Source organism: Rattus rattus, chromosome 7, assembly GCF_011064425.1.
Source record: "Rattus rattus isolate New Zealand chromosome 7, Rrattus_CSIRO_v1, whole genome shotgun sequence".
In the NCBI taxonomy this organism is placed as follows: domain Eukaryota; kingdom Metazoa; phylum Chordata; class Mammalia; order Rodentia; family Muridae; genus Rattus; species Rattus rattus.
Window position 1 is genome coordinate 128970051 of NC_046160.1, and position 19432 is coordinate 128989482.

Below are 19432 nucleotides of genomic sequence, written 5' to 3' on the forward strand. Positions count from 1 at the left end.
AGCCTGCGAGGCTGGGAGAGGCCGGAGAGCCGTCAGAGGACTCAAGGCTGGCTCAAACTTCCTGAGATATGAACTACCCAGGAAGAGCAGGATGAGCATCCTTGTCTTCTGGCCACCCACTCAGTGTGGTCTCCAATGGGGCCATGAGCAGTCCCCGGGAACTTGTTAAACAGACCCCAACTCTACTAACCCAGAACCCTGTCGGGAGGTCGGGGACCCTTTGGTAGGCTCAGACTGAGAACCTGCCTTCACCTTCCCGCTTGTGGACTGAGCCAATAGGCTGTGGTACGGCGTCCCTAACAGAGCTCCTCTGTGGCTCTGAGAGCACACACCTTCCTCCACCTTCCTACCCGTGCCCCTTAGCAGCCTTTGGTGTGACGAAGAACTTCAGGTGGCTGACTTTGGAGAGGGAGAGGCTTACTATAGATCATTTCTTTAGAGGATTCAAGTCAAGGTCACTTGGTGCTAGCTTTAGGCGTGTGGCAGCACTGTATGTCACCATGTGGTATGTGTCGCAGGGTGTAAAAGGAGAGGAGGTATCCTCACTTCATGGGTCCAGGTACCAAAGGGAGTGACAGGAGGGACTGGGCAGGCCCCAGATCTTCTTTGAAAGTACACCTCTGCTGGCCTCATGTCTATACACTGGGCTCCAGGCTCCTATCCATAGCAACACTTGAGGGAGGCCCATGGGAGTGTCTCAGGGACACTGCTCCACAGGGGAGAGGATTAGCAGGTTGTTCCCCATCTACTCAGTGAGTGGAGTCAGTCACCACCTGTCCTAGTTCGCCTTCTATGATGCCAGGGACTGGAGAGATGGCTCAGCGGTGAAGAGCATCCCCAAAGGGCGTGGGTTCAATTCCCAGCATCCATGAGAAAGTTTACAACACCAAAAGAGTTCTGGGGGATTTGACCCCCTCTTCTGCCTTCTGTGTGCATCCGGGCAAGGAAGTGATGCACCGGTACCCATGCCAGTAAGAAACTCATACACATAAAGTAAAAAATAAGTCTAAAAAGAGAAAAGAAACATTGACCCAAGCCAGCCTAGAGGAGGAAAGTGTTTACCACATACATTTTACAACTCCCAGGTTAGTTATCAGGGAGGGAAGTCGGGGAAGGGGCTCAGGGCAGGAACTGAAGCAGAAGCCATAGAAGAATGTTGCTCTCTGGCTGTTCAGTTGCATACATGTACAACCTAGAACCATTTGCCCAAGGGCGGCACCATCTGCAGTGGGTCGGGCCCTCCCATATTAACCATTACTCAAGAAAATGCCCTTCGTGGACCATGCATGGTGGTACACATCTTTAATCCCAGGATCCGAGAGGCAAAGGCAGGTGGATCTCTGTGTGCTTGAGGCCAGCCTGGTTTGCAGAGCAAGCACAGCCAGGGCTGCGTGGAGAAAATGGAAGAGAATGCCGTCACAGATGGAGGCGATCCTGCAGGTCAGGTTCCCTTTTCTCAGGCGTATCCATTGAGAGCAAAACCAATCAGGACATGTCACAGGGCTGGAAGATAACTGAAATGATGTCATGGGTGGGATGACATCCATGACAGCATGGTGGCCACATCCATGTCATCATGGTGATCATATCAATGTCAACATGGTGGCCACATCCATGTCATCATGGTGATCACATCAATGTCAATGTGGTGGCCATGTCCATTTTAGCATGGTGGCCACATCCATGACAGCTCGGTGGCCACATTCATGACAACATGGTGATCACACCCATATCAATGTGGTCGCCACATCCATGTCATCATGGTGACCACATCCATGTCAATATGGTGATCACATCTGTGTCAATATGGTGGCCACATCCATGTCAGCTTGGTGACCACATCTGTGTCAACATGGTGGCCACATCCATGTCATCATGGTGACCACATCCATGACAACATGGTTGCCACATCCATGTCAGCATGGTGACCACAACCATGTCAGTATGGTGGCCACATCCATGTCATCATGGTGGCCACATCCATGTCATCATGGTGGCCACATCCATGTCAGTGTGGTGGCCACATCCATGTCATCATGGTGGCCACATCCATGTCAGCATGGTGGCCACATCCATGACAACATGGTGGCCACATCCATATCAATGTGGTGGCCACATCCATGTCATCATGGTGGCCACATCCATGTCAGCATGGTGACCACATCCATGACAACATGGTGACCACATCCATGTCAGTGTGGTGGCCACATCCATGACAACATGGTGGCCACATCCATGACAACATGGTGGCCACATCCATGACAACATGGTGGCCACATCCATGTCAGTGTGGTGGCCACATCCATGTCATCATGGTGACCACATCCATATCAATGTGGTGGCCACATCCCTGTCAGCATGGTGACTCCATCCATGTCAGCATAGTGACCACATCCATGACAACATGGTGACCACATCCATGTCAGCATGGTGACCACATCCATGTCATCATGGTGGCCACATCCATGTCAGCATGGTGGCCACATCCATGACAACATGGTGGCCACATCCATGTCAATGTTTCCATCATTACCACGAGACCGACTCTCACTCAGGACCATTTCTGGAAACCCGGGGTTGACATGTCTTCTGGGCTATGCAGGCAGCTGCCCCTTCATTCTCCCACCATGGGCGCTCTAAGACTCAGCCAGGCTGCACCTCCCTCCTTGGCTCCCTGTCTTTCTCCACCCTCCTCTGTCCAGAACGCCTATACCTAGGGTGAATGCTGTGTTGGTGCTCTCCCAACTCCCACTGCAGTGGGCTCCAGAATGGACTACTAAAGAAATGATGGCCTGGGCAAATGAATCAGCTGTGAGGAGAGGAGGACCGGGGAAGCTGGCCCTGTTGGGGGAATGTGTGCCCAAGCCTCCGAAGTGCCCATCCAGGTAGCATCAGTTTTTCATATTTGCTGTGGGGTGCAGAGACCTGGAGGGCCCCGCCCACCACTCAGCCTGAGACAAGACTAAGGCTGAAGTGACTTTGCACTGCCCCTACCTGAGGTCACTGCTGGGACAGGGAGTGGCCGTCTTCCCTACCTGACTGGCTTTGGTCACGGGCTCTGCCTCTAGGTGCGCAGGGAATTTCAAGAGGTGGCATTTTACAGTGCAGGCTCTGTCAACCAGAAGACTCTGTTCAACCCCAGGCTGTGATAGTGGCAGTGTCTGGTGTCTGCTCTGCCTCACAGAAAGGGAGAACGCTGTAGCTCTCCTGGTCTTGGTGAGCAGAAATGACCTAGACAACTCAAGTTCAGCTTCTCTAGCTGTTCACCCTGGGGCAGACCATTCACCTACCCTCTTAGAAAGTTAACAGCTTCCATCCTTAGCACTGCTGGGAGGAGGAGAGGTCCCTTGAGGTGTGGCTGAACAGTTTCTAGTTACTGAAAGGGACAGTGTGATGGTTTGTATATGCTTGGCCCAAGGAGCAGCACTATTAGAAGGTGTGGCCCTGTTGGAGTGGGTGTGGTCCTGTTGGAGTGGGCGTGGCCCTGTTTGAGTGGGCGTGTCCCTGTAGGTGTGAGCTTTAAGACTCTCATCCTAGGTTCCTGGAAGCCAGTATTCTGCTAGCAGCCTTCAGATGAAGATGTAGAACCCTCAGCTCCTCCTGCACCATGCCTGCCTGAATGCTGCCATGCTCCTGCCTTGATGATAAAGGACTGAACCTCTGAACCTGAGCCAGCCCCAATTAAATGTTGTTTTTATAAGAGTTGCCTTGGTCATGGTGTCTGTTCACAGCAGTAAAACCCTAACTAAGACAAACAGTTGTACCTAGGACAGACAGTTGTGCCTATTTTTAAAAGACAGCCTGGAGATTAACAGGGCGAGACATCCAACCACTCCAATCCAAACTCCATCCCTCATTGGGCTCTGGGACCCCAGAAAGATTTTCAACTTCTCTGTGGTTAATTTCTTCCTCCACAACGTGGACTCTCATGTCCTCCTCACCAAGTTTCATGATTAGGGAAATGATGTAGTGCGTCTGAGCTAGACGCAAAGCCTGCCACACAGGAAATGCGTCAGGCTGGCCAGAACTTTAGAGTATCCTTCCAGAATATCCCTACGTTACCCAAACATGCCTAAGCTGCACGCATTTTAAAATAGTTACTGTTCATTTATTTAAGATAGGCACTAGAGAAAGACCGTCCCCACCTCTGTAGCTGCTGTGTAACAGGGTAGACGTGGGGTGGCATTGGCTGCCGTGGGAACTTCCCAGCTGCAGGTTGGGAGCCATGGCCCAACGCACTGTTTCCAGAGAGCACTGTAGGGGCTGGAAAGATGGCTCAGTGGTTAAGGGCACTTGAAGCACAGCCATAAGGGCCAGAGTTCAAATCCCAACATATGTCTAACGAGTCGCAAGCCAGGCATCCTGTAAAAACGTACAAGTCCAGCTCCAAAGGGTCCAACACCCTCTTATGGTCTCTGCTTGTGTGCACACTCAAAAAGACACACACATAAATAAATAAAATACTATTTAAAGGAAGCTCTGGGGATAAACCTCCCACCATTCCATCACGACTCAGTCCAGCCAGCCCAGCAGGATGGGTTGACACAGGGACAGCAAGTAGGTTCACCTGACCTTTACCCAGAGAAAGAAAAGGCACCTCTGGGCGGTGGTCTTGGGTGACCATGTGTGAACTGTGGATGGATGGAATGGGGGCAGTAGGGAGGACAGCATGGGCTGGCCTGATTTTTTTCCAGGCTTCTTGCTGAAGCCAGTAACAGGAGAAGAATGTCCTTGGCTCAGCTGCTACCCTGGAGCCTGGAGGTGACCCTTCACCCCAGGTTCCACATTCAACCATTCCAAGGTCCGGCCCAGTCCTGTGGCAGGTGCAGATATGTCCCTGTGCCCACTCCACTGTCATGGGGAGGGAAGATTGTTCCCACCCCCGGCAGGCACCATGGGTCTGATGGGAGGGCAAGGCTCCCAGTCTCCCACACACCCTGGTTCAGTGCCCTGGGGTACGCCTGCTCCTTAACCTCTGGAGCTGCTTGTGGTAGGATTCTCTGATTAAGGTAGTTTGTTTTTAAGTCAGAACTCTATTGTCAGAAACTTTCTATAGCCAACTAATATTTCCTGGCTGGGGAGTTGAAAAATCCTTGGGCTGGAGAGATGGCTCAATGGTTAAGAGCACTGACTGCTCTTCCAGAGGTCCTGAGTTCAATTCCCAACCACATGGTGGCTCACAACCATCTGTAATGAGATCTGATGTCCTCTTCTGGTGTGTGTCGGGAGACAGCGACAATGTACTTACATTTAATAAATAAATAAATCTTTAAACAAAGAAACAAGAAGAAAAGAAAATCCTCACCCTATCAGATCTTTTCTTGTAGTCATCCTGAGGCATGAGGGGTTGAATGGTCAGTCCTGAACATGTCTCTTATGGTCAGTATATAAGGACAGAATGCAGGACTGTAGGTTTCCTAGCCTCCTGTAAAAACATTCCATATCACCTCACCAACGCCTTGTCATTTTGTCAGTGATCTTCCAGAGGATAGCTGTGTTTTAACCAAGTGGCCACCAGAGGGCGACAAGAGCAAACCATCCAGGCCCGAAGCCGACAAACACCCTAAGCCGGTCTTCCCACCAGAAGCCAGAGGACGCCAGAGGAGTTCCATCCCCTACTCCGTAGGCATTGTCAGGGAGGCCCAGGGAGGGACACAGGTTCCCTCGGATGCACACACAGCCCTACACAAAGCCCTGCTGTCCTGTCTGTCAGCTTTGCTTTTGTCTGTGAAGAAGGCTCCAAGTGGGAGTAGGTAGGTAGGAAAGCCCTAGAATTTGAGACTAAAGCAAAGCCGTTCCAAGGTGACTTGGAAGCTCTGGGCTCTGTCCTGTCTTTACAGACACTCCCTGCCCCCATCCCTTACAGCATAGCACACACCTCAAGGCCTGGAGCGTTTCCCAGAGAGCTCTGTCAGGGCCAAGCCCCAGCAGTCTCCGGTTAGCTAACACCTTGGATGACAGCTAACACCTTAGGTGGCAGTCACACCCGCACTAATAAGCAAGGAGAGCAACTTCTGCCCAGGTGGGAAGGAGGTGGGGAGGATGGAGCGGTGGGAAGGGGGTGTCTGCACAGAGCATTTTCTGCTGTGAAGTTATGGTTCAGAGGAAGCCACAGCGGCAAACGATTTATCTGGCATGTGACCCTTTAGTCCGGACCTTTGGGTTCCTGTGCCTGGAGTGGAGGGGCATGTGTGTATAAGTTTCTAAGGACTTGCCTCCCTAAAACTCTGTTGGAGCCTTTTGATGTCTCCACATCAGGGGCTGATCCCTAAGTCCCGCTCTGCAGGATCTCAGCCACTGTCTTTTCCCCTCTGGTCAGATCACCAGGTCTCCCAGGATGCAGCCGCAGGTGCAGGGCACACCTCTGCAGACTCCTCTCTGCCCCTCCTCGTAACCCCAGGAACGTGCTTCACCTGTCTCTATACATCTCCATAGAGATGGAGGCCCTAAAATTCATATCAGTGCAAAGCACAACTTAAAAGATTTATTTTCATGTGTAATTACACGGGTGCACATATAGCAGTGTGCACATGAATGTGGGTTTCTGTGGAGATCTAAAGGTGTCAGATTCCCCAGAGCTGAAGTTACAAATGCTCACGACCCACCTGATGAGCCCTTTTGGTACCAGAACTGGGGTCCTTTGCAAGAGCAGTACATGCTCCCACTGAGCCGTCTCTCCAGCTCCCGAACGTGCATTTTTATGCTGAGACTCCTTTCGCTCATTTGCTGGCCCTTTTTGGATCTTCGGATCATACATTTAGATTGATTCTTATTTATCTGACTGATTTCAGAAACCAGCACTGAACAATGGATGGTTATTATTTATACTGAATTTTTCTTAGAGATTTAATTCAAGTGTTTTGCTTGAATGTATGTCTCTGTACCATGTCGTGCCTGGTGTCCTCAGAGGCCAGAAGAAGGTGTTGGGTTCCCCAGAGCTGAAGTTACAGACAGTTGTGAGCCACCATGTGGGTGCTGGGTCCTCCGCAAGCACAAGTGCTCTTAACTGCCGAGCATCTCTTCAGCCTTGGGTATATGTGTGTGTGTACAAAATTTCCATAGTTGTTAATAAGTGAGTGTTTGATGTTTGGTTTATGAATAAATAGAGAAAAGAATGGTAGGTAAGGAAAAGGGTAATTTTTGGAAATACGAGGTGTAACAGGAGAGGCAGAAACAGTTGCCTGATGTACGTGATCAGTAGCAGGGATCTTTGTAGATTGTAGATAACTGCCGAGAAGGATGTAGATAACTGCCGAGAAGGATGCCGGATGGGGAGTTACTGTGTGGCTGGATGGTGGTGGGGGATGAAGGCTGGATACAATGTAGAACGATGTAAGACGATCCTTTCCCAGTGCTTAGGCAGGTGTTGGGAACACTGTGTCTGGGTGTCTGTGCTACCGTGGTGGGCCGATGGAAGCGGAAGTGCCTGTCTAAGGTGGGTGGCTGAGTGGGGATGGAGGTGAACTGTAGACTACTGGAGGGTGGGTTGGACAGGGATAAAGTCAGCGGCTATGTGATGACTGAGTCCATCTTTAGCAGGTGGACAGCAGGTAATAGATGATGGCTGGTGGACACCACAGGGGAGGCAGACAGGGATGGACAGTGGATAATGTTGGTTATGATGGGTCAATTCAAGTAAGTTAAGTGGAAAGTTGATGGGTACAGGATTGATGGATGGATGATGACAGACAAGAGCATGTCTGCTGGAAGATAAGTGGGGCATGGAAATATATACACATGTGCATATAAACACACATACACATACACATACACATGCGCATTCACAAACACACATACATATACATAATCATATACACATACATATTCATCAGCATATATATCACATACACACATACACATATACACATACATAATTATATACATATAAACAATCATATGCATATACATATACATAATTATATCCATATGTACAACTATACACACATATACATGCATACACATACATAATCATATACATGTACATAATTATATATACATAATTATATACATATACCCATATACATATATATAATCTTGCCTGATACAGTGGGTGGTCCAACAATTGTATACTGTGTATATATATATACATACACAAATACATATATATTTACATATATACATATATATATAACTGATACAGTGGGTAGGTGGGTGCTCCAACAATGGTTACCTTCACACAAGAGAGGCTGGACACTGATAGCTGTTCACTCCGTGAGGCTGGGTTCCCCAGCAGTCCTAATCTGGCGCTGAAGGCCTGTAAGATCCCTGAGGAACCACTGGCCTTCAGCACTGAAGAAGCCGGGTTCTGATGTCAGTGAAAATGGCAGCAGCCCCACCCTTAGCAGCAGCAGAGCAGGTAAGTTCCCCACTGGGCTGTGAAAGCGCTCACACAAAAGCCTCCCCCCTAGAACCTCCTTGTATTTGAGCTACTACCAAAAAGCACAGCATACACTTAGGGTGCATTTTTTTTTAAATAAAAACCTGTTTTCAAGACAGACCCTCCCAGATGTGCTCGCCTCTCGGTTGATTCAGATCCTGTATACAACCAAGAGTAACCATCCTAAATGACAAATAAGTAAATGGTTGCTAACTGGAGGGATAATGGGTCAAGCGTAGACAGAAGACGGAGAGTGGGTGGGCTCAGGGAAGGTAGATGGTGGTCATGTGGTGAGTGGAGACAGGGTAAATAGTACTGGGAAATGGATCCATGAAAGTTGAATGGCGGTTGAATAGGTAGTGAGGAGATGGTGGCCGACTGAAAGGCAGTGCGTGGGTAATTTAATGTACAGATGGGTCAAGGGCAAGTGGACAGTGAGAGACCACTGAAGGCAGACATCAGACGAAAGTACTGGATGAGAGATGTTGTGTGGCTGCTGCCCAGTCGGCTGGGCGGGAGATTTCAGTGGTGGGGGCTGAACAGTGGGCTCAGTGTTCTCTCCATCTCCAGTGCCTAGAACAATACTGGACACAGAGGTGGAACTCGTTCGTAAGAGGGTCGGCAAGCCTCACTGATAAAGTGGCGGCCACCTCCACATAAACATCGAAAGCCACGCAGCCACAGAGGCAACTTCTGAATGAGGACCAAGTCGAAGCCTGCCTGAAAGCCTAGAGATTGGTGACGCAGACAATGACAGCCAATCGGGAACTGCCACTTGGAGGACAGGCTTGCTTGGGACCAATGGGATGCGGGTGGAGGATCTAAAGGGTGTTCCCCGAGAATTAATAAAACAAGCTTGCTGCAGTGTTCTCACCCTGCTGTGGGAGTCTGAGCCTTTGATTCCACACAACCTCATCCCCAATCCTCAAGGGCGAGTTCGGTCGGGTGGCGGGCGGCGGGCCATTCAAGGCAAAAAGCGACACTCATTACCATTTTCTAGAATAGAAAAGTGGATAGGTGGTCATGACACTTGGATAGACTTAGGACTAATAGTGAATTATGGTCAATAACGGGAGGGTGGATATTGTGAGATGGATATTGAACAGGTGGACATCTGATAGATGAGGATAAGGTCAGTGGGTGGACGGTTGGCGGTGGTGTTCCGTTCGTATAAATATGGATGACAACTGATAACTGAATCAGAGGTGATAACTTGTGACTGACTGGATAGAGGCCAGCAGATAGATCAGCGACACTGGTAGTTAACAGACAATAAATCGACAGCTGAAGTTAGGAAGTTGTATATGAGTGCACGACGTTGTTATTTGATGGAAACCTGTTATATGCTGGGTAATTCTGGAGAGACAATGAATGGGCAGTAAATGAACGTCTATTGGGTGTGTGTGATGATTTAAATATGCTTGGCCCAGGGAATGGCACTATTGGGAGATGTGGCCTTGTTGGAGTGGGTGTGGCCTTATTGGAGTGGGTGTGGCCTTATTGGAGTGGGTGTGGCCTTGTTAGAGTGGGTGTGGCCTTGTGAGTGTTGGCTTAAGACCCTCACCCTAGTTGTCTGGAAGTCAGTATTCTCTTAACAGCCTTCGGAAGAAGACATAGAACTCTCAGCTCCCCCTGCACCATGCCTGCCTGGATGCTGTCATGCTCCCACTTTGATGATAATGGATTGAACCTCTGAACCTGAAAGCCAGCCCCAATTAAATGTCCTTTATAAGACTTGCCTTGGTCATCGTGTCTGTTCACAGCAGGAAACCCCTACGACAGTGTGTGTTTCATGGATGTGGACATTTAGTGAAGTGTGTGTGGATGGTGAAGAGATGGGCACATAGTTGGGTGGGGTATAGTGATAGGCTGTTCACAGTTAACAGATCTTGGCTGATACTCAGGCTAGGACTACAGGGAAAGAAGATGGTGGCGGGCCACTAGTAATGTAGATGCTAGATGCAGTGCATCTAAGTAAGTAAGTGGGGATGTGTGCAGAATGGCTGTGTGGTAGGTCATGGGGGATGTGTGCAGAATGGCTGTGTGGTAGGTCATGGGGGATGTGTGCAGAATGGCTGTGTGGTAGGTCATGGGGGATGTGTGCAGAATGGCTGTGTGGTAGGTCGTGAGTGGATGTAAGATGTCAGATGGTGACTGGGTGATGGATAGGGAACGGTGGTTGCTAGCTGGAAGGTAATCATAGACTGACCACTGAAGTGAGGGAGGTTGGGCTGTTGAAGGAAGGTGATGCCTGGGTTGTTGACGGTAGATCATGCCTCCTGTTGAACGGTTGGGTGCATGGCGATCAGATAGCTAGATGCGGGTATTGGTTGCAGTTCTGAGAGAAATAGGACATTAGAGAGCCCACAGTGGACCCTAGAAGGGGAATCGTGAGGATTATGTGTGTGGGAATGTGGCACTAAGACCTTGGGTGACAGAGAGCTGTTCACCCGACCAACTGTCCTGGGGTAGAGAATGGGCCTGGGGATCAATACGTGAGACGGGATGTGGGACAATCCTCCAACCTGCCCCGTGTCGTGTCTCGTTTCCTCCTTCAGTTGCCCCGTTGGAGAAAATCCCCCTTTTACCATTTCTGGCATCACACAATGCCACACCTCACATTCTAACCTGGGAATTGGGGGAGGATGTCTGAAGTGCCAAGACCAGGTTCTGGGGTAGGGTGGTGTCTAGGGAGGTGGAGGCCAGGTTCTTCCGGCGGCCCTGCAGAGCAGAGGGCGGGAGTGTGAATGAGGGGCCGGCTGTGAGCGCGTGTGTGGGCGGAGAGCTCGGAGGAGGACCGAGGGAGGCGAGCTCCCGAGCCAGCGTGGAGTCCCCGCAAGCGCCAGCGGTGAGTGTCGGTGAGTGTGCAGGAGGCACAACGCCCCCTCCCCACCCTTGCCCTCAGGCTTCCTTCTGAGGTGTACCTTGGCAGCCATGGGTGGGGAGGAGGGCGAGTGCGGTAAGGAGTTAGTGGGAGCGCCCCAAGAAAGGGACCGGTGTGGGTCCCCCCTGTGGCAACCGAATGCGGGGTGGGGGCTCGGGATCAAGCATCGCTTTACCGCCGGCGGTCCACAACACCTGGCCTTCTGCACCCCAGAGCGGATAGAGGTGTGGGGGGCTCTCGCAGCGGAGGCTTCAGACACCGGCGAGCCTGTGGGCACTTGCCCCATCGTAGCTCCATCCTCGTTGCTATCTTGGCTCCCCAGATTTTCTCTTGGACTCTCCTCTTGCTCTCTCCCTCTATCTCCCCTCACTCTTCAGCTCAGTCATCTCTTTGCATGGCCTCCGTGGCCACTGTCCCTCCCTCATTTTCTCTGAGACATCCCTTTGGGTCTCTGTACCGGCAGGTTCCCAGAACTCTGGAGGTATGCAGGAACGCAAGGGGTCTCAGAGCTGTGAGTGGTCCACAGGGGATGTCATGGGCTCTGGGACAGAGGACTCCTGGGACCTACTGCCAGGGGGTGCCCATCACAGGGTGTGTCCCCCTTCCAGACTTCCTTGGGACTCTGGAACTTGATCTAACCAAGGTGAACCCTTGGTAGAAGGAGCCTCATTTTCCAGGCTAGCAGTTGACCTTGTGGAGGCCCAGGGTACCCGCTTCCTAGCAGGGTGACCAGCCCTGCTGGTCTCAGCCATTCTGCCCTGCTGGTCAGTACTTCACCTTGGCCCAGTCTCCTAAAGCACAGGACTATGGCCCTGTTCTGTCTAAAATCCGCCAATGCCTCGTAGACCCCACTCATTTCTTGCTCTGGCTTGAGCTAGGCCCCGAGAACTCCCCACACCCTCACATCCCTCTACTCTACACCCCAGCACCACCCCACTCAGTGCTGAGGAAAGCCTGAGAGAGGGCCTATGATTTTTTTTGGCAGGGACTCTCTTTCCTTACTGTGGAGGCTCTGATCCAGCATCCCCAACCTGTGCCTGACCTGGGTAGACATGACCATAAGCAGGCAAGACGTCAGCCTCTTGGGAGAGAAGGGGCGTTCTTGGGCAGGAATGGAGCACCTTGGCCTCTGGCTGGTTCAGGCCCAGTCTCAGGTGTTCCCAGCCTCCTGACTCAAAGCTGTTTGGGTTCCCAGGTCTGCTGTGTTTTCTGTTTACTGCTCATTGCCTCAACACGTGAATCTCTCCTGAGTGCCTGCTACCTATGCCTTAGGGGGGCCTCAGGCTAGCTGACCTCCAGGAAGTCTTCCTGGCTCTCAAAGCCTAGGCCCATCTCTCCCCATCTTGCCACATTCTCTATGGTTCTGGGCAATGTTTGGCAGCTGTTCTGTTCTCTGGAGGTCAGCCCTAAGCTGTGGGTGCTAGGCTGAGATGTGTGGGGTGGGGGGTGGGGGGTGGGAGTTCTGGAGGAGGAGGAGGAAGGAGGAGGAAGAAAAGGAAGAGGAGGAGGAGGAGGAGGAGGAGGAAGAGGAGGAGGAGGAGGAGGAGGAGGAGGAGGAGGAGGAGACCTAGCACTGGCTGCAATGGACACCTCACTTCTACTCTTGTCTTTATGTAGAGCAGCAGCAGCAGCAGCAGCAGCAGCAGCAGCAGCAGCAGCAACATGAGTACCCCACTGTCTGCTGCACCAGAGAGTCCTACTGGGGGCGCCAGAGGCCTGGCAGGGAAGGTAAGTGACTGAAGGGGCAGGGGGACAGGAGGGAGCTCTGGCCTGTGACTTCAATATGCTTCTCATCTCCGCCAGCCTCAGTTTACCCTTCCACGTGGGGGAGGGCTTTGCTATTTTTGTATAAATTTGATGGATAAAGTGATTGAAAGCCCCTTCTGAACCTGGGGACACCAAGGCGTATTCCCCAAGTACAGGATCACACTTTGCTCTCTGTAGGGTGATACAATTCTAGGGTGCCTTCAGATTTTTTTTGGGGGGGGGAAAGGGAGGGATGTTGGTGCAGCAAGACGTTTAAAGCTGTAGTAGGTAGGGTGCACTGATGCACCCCTGTGATCCCAGTTGTCTAGGGGGTGAGTCAGAGGATCAAGACCAGCCTTGGCTACCAGCTTAGTGGGTTTCAGGACAGCCTAGGGTGTGAGAACCTGTTTCAGAAGTAAATATACTGAGACTCTAGTCCTGCACAGACAAGCAGGGTCACAGGAAGCTGCAGGGTCAGCAGAGCTGGTGAAGGAAGAGGGACCTAGACTCTGGGCTTATGGGTACAGCTACCCTGATGGCCTGGCTGGGTTGGTCATAGTGAGTACCCTCCAGACAGAACCCTGGCTGAGGGAAAGAAGTAAAATAGAATAGCTTGTATGGAAGGAGCCAGGATGGAGAAGGAGACCTGGTTTGGCAAAGCCAGCATAGAATTGGCCTCGGGAGCGTCCGACTGTGGAGGCTGGGATCCCTCCTCTGCTGTCTTCTGAGGCCCTTTGTTCTTTCATTCCACGGATGGCCCAGCCTGGTGACACCTGCTCTCAGCCCTCAGGGTCACCTGCAGTACTTGGCTGACAGGGTCCTGGGTAGAGGAGGAAGTGTGTAGGGGAAACCAGTGTCCATTGCAGCCATCAGAGGCAGTGTAACAATATGCCATACGCTTGCCCTGTGCCTACCTTCCCTGTGAGCCTCTGTGCCTACCTTCCTTGAGGACATAGAGGAGGGCATAGAGGTGGGGCAGTGCAGGCAAGTCAGAGCCTTGGGGCACCGAGGGATGGAGTTATGTGAGGCAGCCTCGGCCTTGAAAAGCTTTGAATGGGAGGTGGAGTTGCTGAGGGCACCCAGAGGGCGTGTGGGCACCAGAACAATGAGGGAGAGCCAGTTCTGATTGCCATGGCAACATCTTCCTAGCTCCTTGGCCTGCCTTGTGGAGGGAGGAGGCCAAGGACCCAGCAGGGAAGCCCCTAGAAAGGAATGGTGCTGGATTCCAGGTACAGGAAGCAGCTGGGGTGCTCAGTCCTGGGCTTCCTCCTGAATGACTGGTCTCTACCATCTTAAGCTCTGTCTGTGAAATGGGCTTCTTTGGGTCTGAGTCCAGGTGAGTCCTATGGTGTTCCCGGGGTGCCTAACACCCCAGTGGTGGGACAAGGCAGGGCCGTTCACTCTGCCTGTTCTTGGCCTTCCTAGTAGGGCAGGACAGAGGGCAGAAGAGGCAGGGCCAGCAGCCAATGGTGCAGTATCACCCTGAGCCTTCCCCTCACTCTCTCTATAGGCTGCAGTCGGTGTCCGGGAGAAGGGCCCTCGGCTCTGTCAGCGACTGCCCTCTATCGTGGTGGAACCCACTGAAGCGGGTGTTGTGGAAAGTGGGGAGCTGCGTTGGCCACCAGAGGGTACCCAGAGGGGTACCCCTCAGGTCCAGGCTGCTGCTGGTGAGAAGACAGCACCCACTTCCTGTCTGTTTGTGCAGTAGGCGTGGGACCCCTGTACTGGTTCACACCTCGGCAACACCTAGAGCATCTGCCCAGGGCCAGGACTGTACCTCACCCACTCCTCCAGCTGCTGCCCTCCTCCCATCTGTACCTGTCCCCTTATGCACTGTGGCTCCAGGCCTGACACCTGAGGGGGTACAGTCACTCTCCGTCTGTCCAGCCTCGGTTCTCCCTCCTTCCCTGACTTGAGACCCTCAGGAGAATTCACATTGCTCACAAGGACCTAGAGGGACCAGGGTACAGGAGCACATTTGGGAACGGGGGTTGGCATGGCCGCTGGTGCCAGGGTGAAAGACTGGAGCTTCAAGGAAAAGGAGGGACAAGAGTGATCCGTCCTCGGGGCCACTGAAACCTACAGCATGAGCGCTCAGCCGTACCCTGGGACTCTTTATTCCCTGAGGCCGGTGCAGGGTCTTTCTCCTTGTGAGGAAGTGAGTGACCTTCTTCCTCTTCCCAGACCTCAGCCTCTGGAGGAGTCCTTATAATAGTCCTGAAGGGGTCTATACGCATGGCCCCCACTTCTGCTCAAAGCTCTCCCACCCTGAGTCAGGCCAGCAGCAGAGACAGCAGCAGTAGCTGCTGGCCCTTAGGTAACCATTGATGTGTGAGCTGTGGGGAGACCTCGGGCTTCCTTATTCTCTCACCAATCCTTTCCCTGAAGCATAGGTCAGGGTGGTGGAGCCTGCGTCTGCTTCCAGAGCTGGGCTTCATCCTCTTTCCCTAAAAGAAGGGTATGATCACCCCTTCCTTCCCATCAGCTCCGGGGAAGGAGTGCCTATCCCATCTAGATGTCAGCTGAAGGGGGCCCACCTTAGACCCCCCAGGACCAATCCAGCTACAGTTCATCACCAATAGAGCGGCCTTTGGTTTTTTGTTTACTTTTTGTATTTTGTTTCTTTGCTTTGTTGCAGCTCCTTCCCCAAGTCCACCAGCAGCACCAGGGAAGGAAGCAGATAATGACGTCATCGAGGGTGCCAGCTCTGGGCACCAGGCATTCCCTGGTCCAGTAACAGATAAGGGCGTGGCAGGCTCTGCTCTCTGACCACGAGAGGACCTCCATCCCAGAACGACTGGCTGACTGACAGAGAAGACTGGGCCGACCCAGGAGACCCAACTCACCAAGCTTCCTGTCTGGCTAGGTGTGGCCAGGACCCCGGCCCCTGCCTTTGCGCTCCATGGCCCAAATCTGGAATACACCCCTCTTTGCTCAGTGGTTTGAAGCAGAAATAAAGGCATCCTTCCTGGTGGCCACGGGCACCTTTGGGGGCACTTGAGGCGCTGGGCACAAGTTTGCTTCTACCAGTGTCGTTCTAGTCTCCTGGTCTGGGCAAGTCAGAACGTTGGATGGTAAGCCCTCAGTGCTTGGCACTCCGACTCGGGAGGGGAATGGTAGGCTGAGCAGAGCCAGAAGGCTGTTCAGGGCTGCAGAGTAGGCTCCTCCACTGTCTCTGTCACTGTCTTCCTCACCTTCCACTCCTCCTGGTGGCCTCCTACCCCTGCTAGAGATCCCCGGAGACCAGGCACCCCTTGTACCTTGCATCCTGGGTACATTAGGGTGGTACATAAGGTGAGGGGTCTTCTTCCAGCCCCGACTTTATTAATTCCTTGCAAAAGTCCCATTTTACAGATGGGAAAATTTAGGTTCAAAATGAGGTGACCAGTTTTACCCAAGCTTTGGAAGGACCTTCAAGCTGGCCACAGTACTCGTATGTGACCTTGGGTGAGCAAGCACCTCCTCTTACCTTGTCTTGTCCCTCCACAACCAGTGGGGGAGCTATGGTACCTCATCAGAGATGGCTTGGGGAGCAAAAAGTTGACCATGCCTAGGGCTCCCTCTTAAGGTGTGCTGCTCTCCCTCAGCCAAGCCTGAGGAAGTTCAGGACCTAGTCACTAGGAAGTTTCCATAACATTAGTTCAACAAAGCCCTCAGGCTGAGGCCCCACCCTGGGTGAGCTGGTAGGGCTGTGGGAGACGCAGGCCTTCTGTTCTCTCCTGGCCTCCTTGCTAACCTCCAGGACGAATAAAGCAATTTCTCCAGCCCGCCTTCCTTCTAAATATAGCCTGGCCCCCAAACGCCAGAGGTGGGAGGGGAGGTGCGGAAGTTTGCCTGGAAGTCTGCTTTAAATTTAAAGCCGTGGGTGTTCTGGGTCCGGCATGTCTCCGTGGGCACTTCCCGGGTTCACGGTTTAGAAGTGTTGTTGTCCTTCTAGAACCTCCCTGTCCCCAGCCCTTCTTGTGGGTTTTGAGCGAGGGCAGTGAGACTAGGAAATGGGGAGGGAGTGTGGGGATCCTCGGGAGCTGACCTCTGGCAGGAAGTGCTGTGCAATGGGATTGCGCCACCTCTCTTCCAGGCAGGATTAGGCCCAATTAAACAGGGTCCCACAGAAGATAAGCCCAGGGCCCTTGAGGGGCGGGGAGGTATCTCCTGGGACCCAAGCCCAGGCTTTCTCCGTGGTCTAACAGGGTAGCCCCGGAGTAGGGAGGACCCATTCCGGAGGTCCGAGAGCTGGAGAGGACCTAGCCCACTCCTCCCCAAGCAGTAGGAAAGGGCCTGGGTGGGGCCAGAGCGGAGGCCACACCCACTCATCTGCTCAGCCCCTCATAAACTCAGTTTAGCACACAGGAGGCCTGAAATCTGCCTGCGGCTCCCCCTAGCGCCCGCCGGGGGTCAGTACATAAAACAGTAGCCGCCACCGTCTGGTGAGCTTAGGTCAGTCCAAATTGGCCTCAGAGAGAATGGGGCACAATCCACACCCACCCCGCCCCCGCTCCTACCAGACACCGCAGCCGCCAGAGACAGTTTTGAACTCTGCCTCCATAATCTTAGAATGAGTTCCAATCTGGGCCCCTTAGCCTTCTGGGCAAAATTGACCCCTAGACAAGCAAACATCTGTGGAGGGTCCTTCCGATCGTGATCACCTAAAAGCCAGGTCCTCAGGTGAGGTGAACTCATGTCATCCCAGTAATAATCCTATTTACTTAAGAGTAAATAAGGCTTAGAGAAAAGATGGCTCTCCCTGGGTCGTGAGGAGCTGGAGTTGAAGTTTGGAGTCCTAGCTATCCCTCTCCCTCTTAGCTGTCCTCTGCACGGCCCTCAGCTGACCTCAATTTGACTGCCCTAGTGCCTGGACTTCTCTTAGGCTAGGCTGGGACTTTTCCCGCTTGGATTTTACTGAAAAATCCAGGGGAAAGCAGCATGGAAAAATAGAACAAGTTGCTTGTGATGGCACATCCTGTAATCCCAACACTTGAGAGTTGAAAGCAGGAGTGGAATTCAAGGTCATCCTCAAGTATGTAGCAAGTTCCAGGCCAGCCGACTTGGAACTGAAGAGTTGGCTCAGCGCTTAAAGAGCACCACCTGCTCTTCCAGAGGACTAAGTCTGGTTCCCAGCACCCATATGGTGGCTCACACCCGTCTGTAATTCCTGTCCCAGAGGACATGGCACCAGGAAAGCACAGACATCCATGTAGACAAATCACTCATGCACATAAAAGTACACAAATTAAGGCTGGAGAGATGGCTCAGTGGTTAGGGGGGCCCCCACTGCTCTTGCAGAGGACCTGGGTTCAGTTCCCAGGATTCACCTAATATGATGATTCACAACCATCTCTAACTCCATTCCTGGGGGATCTGTTCCCCTTCTGACCTCTGCAGGCACCATGTATATATAGGGTGCACATACACATTTTCAGGCAAAACACATAAAATAAAATGAATACATTGTGTGTGTGTGTGTGTGTGTGTGTGTGTGTGTAATTTAAAATTCTACTTTGTTGAAAAGAATGTTTAAAAAAGCAATAATACCAACCAGCAGCAAAATCAAAGAAACCATTACAGCCTCATGGGCATGCTCAGTCTAGGGTTTGGTGAGACTCTGGGGGAGGCCTAGGAACAATCCTCCTGGTCCTTGGTATTAGATTTCTGAGGCAAGAGACCAAAGTCTTCCTGTTTGGACATCTGAGGCTAGACTTCAGGCAGTTTGAACCTGGAGATCCCAGGACTCTTATGTGACTTGGAGACAGTCTTGATCTCTCCAGTTGGCTGTGTGGTGGTGGGTAGGTCCCTGAGCCCAGGGGACCCCCTTAGAGGGAGCCAATAGGCAGGCCAGGCTGAGGGAAGGGGAAGGTCCAGCTGGGCACCTCTTGGGCTTAGACTGGTAGTTCCGCCAAGGGAGCCTAGGGCTTATTGTTCCTGAAGATGTGATTAACTGGTGGGCATCTTGGAGGTGGTGCTGATGGATTCTTCCTGACTTGGCCTGTCTCCAAATAGCATGGGGGGGGATGTCGTGTGCCTGGTATCATTAACTCTCTTATTTATATGTTGAACCCTTAGCTCCAGAACCTGAGGATGTGACCTTATATGGAGATGGGGTCTTTAAAAAGACAATCGGTTAAAGTCAACTGGGAGGCTGGGTATATAGCTAAATTGTTCAGTCGGCTCCGAGAAGAGGATGCGGAAACACAGCTTCACGCCGTCACGCTCACCAGCCTTAAGACTCCCTTAGTCTTTTAAAGACCCAACTTACGCTAAACTGAGACTTGCGGCCTTGATGAGGAAGAGAATTTCAGGACTAGCCAGTCTGAAGTAGAGTTAGAGATGTTTATTAAAGATACTTTAACCTAGGATTACACGTGAGGGTCAGGAGAATGAGAGTAAGACTTACTTGATGGAGGGCACATAGGGAGAGTGGTAGACAG

The 19432-nt window shown here is 52.1% G+C and overlaps 1 protein-coding gene across 1 annotated transcript; it reads left to right on the forward strand.

Moving 5' to 3' along the window:
* Nucleotides 1-11136: 11136 nt before the first annotated feature.
* Nucleotides 11137-16033, forward strand: Lbhd2 (LBH domain containing 2). The gene is made up of 4 exons (XM_032908903.1): nt 11137-11235; nt 12879-12989; nt 14518-14674; nt 15646-16033. Exons 2-4 carry the CDS (start codon nt 12924-12926, stop codon nt 15774-15776), a joined length of 354 nt encoding a protein of 117 aa, XP_032764794.1. The 5' UTR covers nt 11137-11235; nt 12879-12923; the 3' UTR covers nt 15777-16033.
* The last annotated feature ends 3399 nt before the right edge of the window (nt 16034-19432 follow it).

What these genes read in the sequence shown, in the direction of transcription:
- Lbhd2 (XM_032908903.1), top strand. Translation starts at nt 12,924, where the DNA reads ATGAGTACCCCACTGTCTGCTGCACCAGAGAGTCCTACTGGGGGCGCC. An exon ending in CCAGAGGCCTGGCAGGGAAG is followed by an intron (nt 12,990 to 14,517) that starts GTAAGTGACTGA and finishes CTCTCTCTATAG; the next exon opens with GCTGCAGTCGGTGTCCGGGA. An exon ending in TCAGGTCCAGGCTGCTGCTG is followed by an intron (nt 14,675 to 15,645) that starts GTGAGAAGACAG and finishes GCTTTGTTGCAG; the next exon opens with CTCCTTCCCCAAGTCCACCA.